The sequence below is a fragment of the Mesitornis unicolor genome, unplaced genomic scaffold (assembly GCF_000695765.1).
Source record: "Mesitornis unicolor isolate BGI_N332 unplaced genomic scaffold, ASM69576v1 scaffold10472, whole genome shotgun sequence".
Classification (NCBI taxonomy): domain Eukaryota; kingdom Metazoa; phylum Chordata; class Aves; order Mesitornithiformes; family Mesitornithidae; genus Mesitornis; species Mesitornis unicolor.
In genome coordinates, this window is record NW_010168524.1 from 48030 (window position 1) to 55901 (window position 7872).

The following is a 7872-nucleotide window of genomic DNA, read 5'->3' on the forward strand; positions in this document are numbered from 1 at the left end:
GTGAATGTAGAGTGCTGTCTTCATTTGGAAGAAGTGGAAACTTCCTTTCCAGCTTTCATTGCGTTTGGAAGCTTTTGTAATACACACCAAAACATATCAACAGAAACAAATATTTTTTTAAAGTATTTTTATCTGCCTGGCTGTTGTCTTATCTAGAATTTTTCCAAGCTCATGATTTTTTTACAAAATGTCACTGTTTCCAGAGTGTCATTATACTTTCATTCTTTATAACAGGAAGTAATTAGAAAGAAGTCATCCAGATGGACAGTATACAACGATAGGCTGTATACTGTGAAGAAGAAACCAGAATATTCAATACAATAGTGGTTATAAAAGCATTATACACAGACAGTGCTACTATATTCACTTTAAGAGCAGGCGCTTCTATAGCTTCTATGTTCTTTTTATAGAATCTCTTGCTTCTATAGCTCCTTTATTGTTTGGTGTCATGACTGTGATATCATTATGATGCTTTCCTATTATGTTACTGGTGCTTTGGGGTTTTTTTATGCATTATGAAGCTATTGTTCATTTTAGAAGTCTGGAAAACTTTGAAAGATAATTGATTTTTTACTTTTACTCCCTGTCTAATATTTGAATCTCATAAAACTACTTCCTTTGTAAAGTTTTACCTCTTTTTCATAACATTAGTTTTACTTTCCTTTTTTATTTAAAAATATGCCATAGTAGAGCAAAATTGCTATTGGGTTTTAATTGCAAGAAACTCATTAATTTCTATTATAGAAAATATAGCTTTTCATAGTGAACAACATCTTTGAATCCTCAGAAGAGGATTGTGAGTTACTTCTTTATGCTACAAACTGCAGCCAAAACATAGAGGCTTTGTAATTACGTTCACAGAGCTGACTTGTTTTAGGGCGTTTTCTAGGGTCTATAGAATCTCCGTTTGTGATTTACTACATAAGAGGATTTTGTATGGTTTTTATTAATCTTCTGTTATCCTTAATCCATTTTTATACTTTGTTTCTTTGGGGGTTTTGTTATTTGGGTTTTTTTTGCTTTGCTTTTTTAATAAAACATAATTATATTCAGAATAGAAAGGTGCTTACATTTTTAATGTTTGTATAATCCAGTGAGATGTCTTCTCTACCTTACTACTTATCAGTGAAACAATTTAAAATTAATTATTTATTATAGCCTTTATATTTCATTGAGAAGTTAATAAACATTTCCATACATTTTTAGAGGAAGCAAAGCAGAAGTCCTGGTTCTTCACTATGTAAAGCAGGAGAGAAATATTCTAATAGACCTGATATATGAATGAACACAAAATGCTGTGACTTCAAGACTTAAAGCTCTCTTTCCACCTGAAAATTAGCTACAGGTGGTCAGGAGTGGAAGTCTCATAGAAGGAGAAGGAGTCACTTACAGATAGAAATTGAATGTTTGCTTTTAAAGCCTGTTCTTATGCAGACCCCACCAACCTGACTGCCTCATTCCATAGGTAGTCCTTCCCTCTCATTGAACCTGAAAAGAAGCAAAGCATCTGGATTGCAAGATTGTAATGTCATCTGGTCATTTTTCCAACAGGGATTATTTAGGCCAAGGAACCCAGTGATAAAATGGCAGAACCAGGACCATTGGGCCTCACAGTCATTTTGCTTCTCCAGTACAGCTGGACTTTGAGCTGAAACGCTGAGAGCATTTCAGGGTTGCTGCCAAGTCTCTGTCTCAGTCAATATGCTCATTTTAACAAAGACTGCTATGCTCCTGTGCTCCGGAAAACGTTATTAAAGCTCATGTTCTTGCCAAAGTCCAAATGCAAAACACCTTTACATGCACAAAGTGTATGATGAAGCATTGCTCTGCTTATTTGAGGAGATGGGAAAGAGCAGTTATATTGAAAAGAGTGGAATAATAAGTTTTGCAATGTATCAGCATTTTTTTCTCATCCTGGCTCCCCCACTCCCTTGACTTTGCTTTCACCAGTTTTAGAGGAGGGAGAATACTGATGCTGAATCCTGAGGAATTGTCTTGTCCAATAGGATAACATCTACTTGTTTGGTTTCTTCCACCTCCCTATTTTCTGCGTATCTCATTAATTTCTATTGACTTAATCTTTCTACGTAATGAACTGTTATTATCACATCCAACCCAGATGGTGTTTGACCCACAGAGAAGCTAAATGTCCTCTTCAATGTGGTTCAGAAGATCTGGTGATAGAATTAAGCTAGGATTCCCAAATCCAGCCTGTGAATGTTTGTTCTTGCCTGGATGAGTTTAAGGGCAAAACTCGCCTCTAAAAACTGAATTATTGCATTACCATTACCTAGATATCTGTTCAAATATTTTCTGAAATGGAAAAATTGGACCCTGCATTTTATTTCCTAAAATCATTTAATAGTATCCTCACTTTTCCATGTCCTCAATCCTCCACTACTCAAAAGCATTAGTTTTTGTTTCAAAAGCAAATATATCCATCCTCGATCTCCTCTAGCACGTGTTTGTACACTGCTCTTGCCAATTTGAGTAATTTCCAAGGATGCTACCTTTTGCCCTACAGCTGATGTTCAGTTTAATCAGACATACTTTCTTTAATCCATGACACCTCACCTTAGACACTGACCTCCCATGCAAAGTCAGCAAATATCTCCTGACAGTTTGAGCATTACATATGTCCTGAATACCCTTCATGCAATAATACCCTCAAACACTTCAGAGAAGTTGAGCATTTCATGAGTAACCTGGTAATTTCTAAAACAAGTTGAAATATTCTTTGCTTTCAACACAACAGTTTAAAGTTTACTTCAGAAAATAATTGCACCTTTCCATTTTCTCTTCTGTCTGAGGCACTGACAGTGAAGACAGGGAAATGGAAAGTTTTAAATTCTCGTACAGTAGTCTCATTCCCCCATAGAGACATCATTTGATTTCATGTAATGTAAAGGGGAGGCTGAGAGAAATGGCTGATATATCATATCTTTCTTTCAAACAGAGGAGACAAGTAACAGGAAGTAACAGCATGGCAATGCAAAACTGAAGTCTAATATATGATAAAAGCACAACCTATATAACTCTTAGGCATTTTTGCATTACCATCACAATGACATATGGATACTGAAAAAGGCATCTATATATATATATTTATATAAAAACATAATTCCATTGCAAATTTTAAGATATCTTGTTGTCCACCATTCCCTTCCCAATGCACTCATTGGCCCATACTCCCATGTAAGTCTTTCCATTTACTTCAGTAGGGGTTAGGTTAGACCTGTGTCCAACACACTCCTCCGAGAGCTAGGAGAAGTTCATTGCAGTGATCTCAGCAGCACCTCCTGATCTTTTTGTGCTGTGTGTCAGAAGACTTTTACAAAACATTAGGAGTTCCACACCTGGGACCTTGGTCATAAAATTAAATTTTCAGGGCTAACACCCGTTAGTGTGATTAATGAGAACTAGAGCCTGGGAGAAGAGTTTGAATGACTGTGAGACTGAGTGAACCAACTGAGGAGTCATCAATAGGACAAAATTAAATTGGTTGAAACAGAATAACATTGGGGATGAGCAGTTTACGTATAGCTATGCAAGACAGAAATTCTTAGTGCTTACCTAGCAGTTCTTTGCTTACACTAATTCCTCAGCCAAACTTTTGATACTTTATTGACACATGCACACATACACACACATGCACACATACACACACATGCACACATACATACTCTCTCACACGCATACTATCAGACACACACTTCTAACATATTTTATATTAACAACTTTATTTGCAATACTTTCACTGATTTATCAGAGAAGTATATATATCAAATATTTTTTAAATGGAGACAAAATGTATGTGATGTTGAATGTCAAACACAATGGGAACCTGCATCTAATTTTGACTATGTTAAATTTCTCTTACTTTATTCCTCTTCTGATTACTTTCAATTCCTTCCTAATTTTTATGAGGACACCATGAGAAAATTCAGTGTAAATGGCGGATTACAAATGTTCCACACCAAACTGTCATTCCGGCCCCAGCTCCGGTCCCGGTTCTGGTCAGGGCTCTGGCCTGTCTTAGGCTTTGGCCCCAGTGCCCACCCCTGCTCTGGCGGCCCCTGCCCCCATTTTGGTGCTGATGGGAGCAGCAGCCACCAGCAAGGACATGGGCAATGTGGTCCAGTTGGCCCCTGTCACCACCCACCGGAAGTGCTCCAAGAAAATGGACTGCCCGGTGAGGGATGAGAATTTAGACACAGAGGCAGGAGAAAGTCCATCTCAAGGTGAATCACAGCCAGAGGTCAAAATCCTCTCCCTGAAAGAACTATGAATTTTACGAAAAGGCTATGCCCGGGGGGGCAAACCCTTCAGTGCAGTAGCATTGACATTTTACATTTCTGTCCTATTTCAAAAATGAAAGGAAATTGTGAAAGGAAGTTGTGTATCAGCTGCACTCTCCCATATTGTGCTATTAAGCTCTAAGATTTCAGTGTTTTAGAGCTGAAATATAAGCTAGCACTTCCAACTCTACAACCTGAAATTTAATTGAGTTTTTCATTCTTTGTAGAATCAACTCATAAAAGCATTCATTACTCTTCAAAGAAAAGTGTGTTTTTATTTAAAACTCTCTTGCTATTACTGTAGTTTACTTCCTTCCATATGAGTTAATGATGTTTTATATCATCTTGGTTTTTTACTTTTTCCCTTTTTTTTAAGGATATTTTCCATGTTGCTTATTAAAACACATGCAATTCGGACAGTTCAGAAAATTGTTAGTGCCCTTGAGTTGTTACTGTAATAAGTGCACTCTGCAGTAGAAGTACAGCTGATAGCAATTGATGTCATGACCATAATAATATATCATGTAGAATCAGATTTTTCAAGAAAGTAACAGATTATTAAAAATGTTATTAATTTGACAAATGATAATGAGTTTGGCAAATAAATAGAAACTGAACACAAAGGACATAATTATTAAGAAATTTCCGTAAGTAAACCTGGGTTTGCAATTTCAAGGACAATTTTTCTAAGGGCTAGTAGTTGTATATACATGTTCTGCCAAGATACCTGTAGTTCTACTCTGAGAGAGGAGCCTCTCTTGATTTGCAAAGAGCCATGGACCTTAATGTAAGGAAAAAGGACTTCAGTTAAGTTGCTGGGGCAATATGTCAAGGAGGACTATGCAGATCATCTGTGAAAGATGTTTCAGTCTGCTGCATTATTCATAATGAAAATGAAATGAAGATGATTCTTCTGTTACTGCTCTGATGTACTCTAGCAAGGCTTCTTTGACATCACTGAAGCCTCACCTCTGTTCTAGGCTAGAAAATTTTCCTTAATTTCTGAACCACTAGTAATTAAAGACTTTATTTGGGGTTTTTTTTCCTCAGTATAAAATCTTGCTTTAAATGGTGATGCTTTATTCTGTGTTGTTTGTTTGTTGTTTTTTTTTTCCCCAGAACGATTCAATGTGTATCTTATGCCTACACCAAATTTAGATATCTATGGGGAATGTACAATGCAGATCACACATGAAAACATCTATCTCTGGGACATCCACAATGCCAAGGTCAAGCTGGTCATGTGGCCTCTGAGCTCTTTGAGAAGATACGGACGTGACTCAACATGGTTCACATTTGAATCTGGAAGGTAAGAGCTAAGGAGAAGCTGCAAAAAGAAATAAGCAGTGGTTTTTGAGCAGCAGTTTGATAAATTAGATTAGTCTCTCATTATAAAGAAAGAATACATGGCCTCTCCATAGACTTCTGCTTGTTAAGTATTACTTTTCAATATAGTCAGTGTTTGAAATAAACATAAATATATTTAAAATGAGCTTAAGCTTCCTCTGACTTATTTAACTGCATTTGAATTGTCATTCTTAAGCTTTATGAGTGTCACTGTGCTTAAACACTAGTATGGTATAATTTGAGTACTTCTGATGTAGAAGAAATTAATTATGGATCATGAAAAAGGCTCATCATACAGTATAAATGGAATAACTTCCTTTATGATAGATATTACTCTTTTTGCATGTTCCTGATGACTGATTGCCACCCTAGAGTATAACTGCAAGCAGGAATACAGAAAACATTGTGAACTCTTTATTCTGCCTGCAGTTTTAATTATCATTGCCGTTTCCATCCTCAGATCAGTTTTAAATGTCTGTGGAGCTCTGTTTTGCCTCTCTTTCATATCTTTTCAGTGCATTTAGCATCTTGCCATTAAAGTCCACTGCCTTTGCTGCATTTCTGCACAGAAATAATTCTGCATTTATCTCTGTCTTTAATGATGTTTCATCTTGTATTTTATGGTTCTAGACTTTTCTAAGTTTGTCATACTCACTTAAGTCAAGCCTGAGTTTTCTGAAGCAGTCAGTGAAAGAAATTACAGGTGTCTCTACACTTGGGTTAGCCACACTGCCTTGTTAAAAACCTTTATACGCATTTTGATGTATACCTACTTGTTCAATATCATTTAGAAATATTCACAAAAGTACAGTTAGTGATCACAAACAAAAATATGGATCAAGCAAACCCAACAGCCTAAGGAGTTAATGACCAAAACTCTTCTGCAGTTTCTTATAGATAGAAGTTACCACTTAACTTGTGACTTTATACATCCAGACTGGTGTCACCAGAGCATAATAGTGCTCTGCTGCTTTTCTGTGATGACTTCACCATTAAGAATAATGAAGACATCATTACTTTATTTTTATTTAATATTTTTTTACTAAAAATTAGCAATGGGTGACCCATGTTTCAATTTAATTTCGATGATTAAGCTGTGTGGTCATTCAAATATGCAGTTTTAGTAAGAATAATTTGCTAAATCCCCTAGGCCTCAAACTACCTTATGTGAAACTAGTTCAAGCAGCATACCTATGCAATAACAGAAGGAGAATAAAATGCCAAAAACAGTGCCTGAAAAGCACCTTATTATTCTGGGGAAAACCAAATAAGCAAAGAAAGAAACAAAACTCTGAGGATGCATCTTTATTCCATTCTTTGTGACTATCCCACTCATCTGACTCTACATTTGTATTTGCAAGTATGCATTTTATTAATGGGGAAGGGGTTATTTGTGCATAAAAAGGTGATGACTGAAGACTTACTAATGTTTGCTTATTCAGAGTAGTATATCTGTCTGTGAGTAGACCCACTTTTTTAATTAATTCTGAAGAAATTATCTTTGGAAATTGGAATCATCGTTAACTAAAGTTAAACTGCTAAAACTAATTCAGATTAATCACTTGATATTGATTTCTTATATGTGTCTCAAAATGTTGATGTGTCATTCTCTATAGTGTTTTAATTATGAAAAAAGTCATTCTGTATTATACTGAAATTCTTTTTTTTTTTTTTTACAAGGTAATTCCTTTTTGTCTTTCTCTACTACTCTATTTTTATCTATGGCACATCAGTACTAACAAACTATGTGTTGTATATATTGAAGTAAAATGTGAGTTTTATCTTTCTACTTTTTCAGTGCTCCTAAAGTATTTTAATTCTGTACTAGTATCTGAATATCATCTTTCCCTGCAACCCATGAACCATGAAACCTTTTGAGGTCCCTTCCAATCCCTAACGTTCTGTGATTCTGTGATTCTGTGTGAAAAGTGGACTGTATTCTTGCATTTTATTATTACGAGATAGCTCTGCCTTTATCTGTCATGCTTTATTGTCTTTGGTCTGATTTCTCCCTTTTGCTTGCTTAGGAGTGCTTTATCCATCTGATTTGGAAATGCATAAAGACTAGATTTAGACGGGTAGAAAAATGTGGAGGTAAAAAATAGGACTAGAGAAAAGCCAGTATTTTCAATACCATCTGAAGACTATATAGGGCAACACTAATGCTCATTTTGAAATCCGTTGTTGATTTGTTTAGTGTTTTATTTCTAATTTTTTAATCAGCATC

The 7872-nt window shown here is 35.7% G+C and overlaps 1 protein-coding gene across 1 annotated transcript in view; it reads left to right on the forward strand.

Moving 5' to 3' along the window:
* DOK6 (docking protein 6) overlaps nt 1-5607 on the forward strand; it is a gene marked incomplete at both ends in the record, with an annotated part of 34114 nt that extends 28507 nt beyond the window's left edge. The window contains one exon of the mRNA XM_010179044.1: nt 5418-5607. Within this exon, the coding sequence (XP_010177346.1) occupies nt 5418-5607 (190 nt within the window). The remainder of the gene's footprint in view (nt 1-5417) is intronic.
* Nucleotides 5608-7872: the final 2265 nt, after the last annotated feature.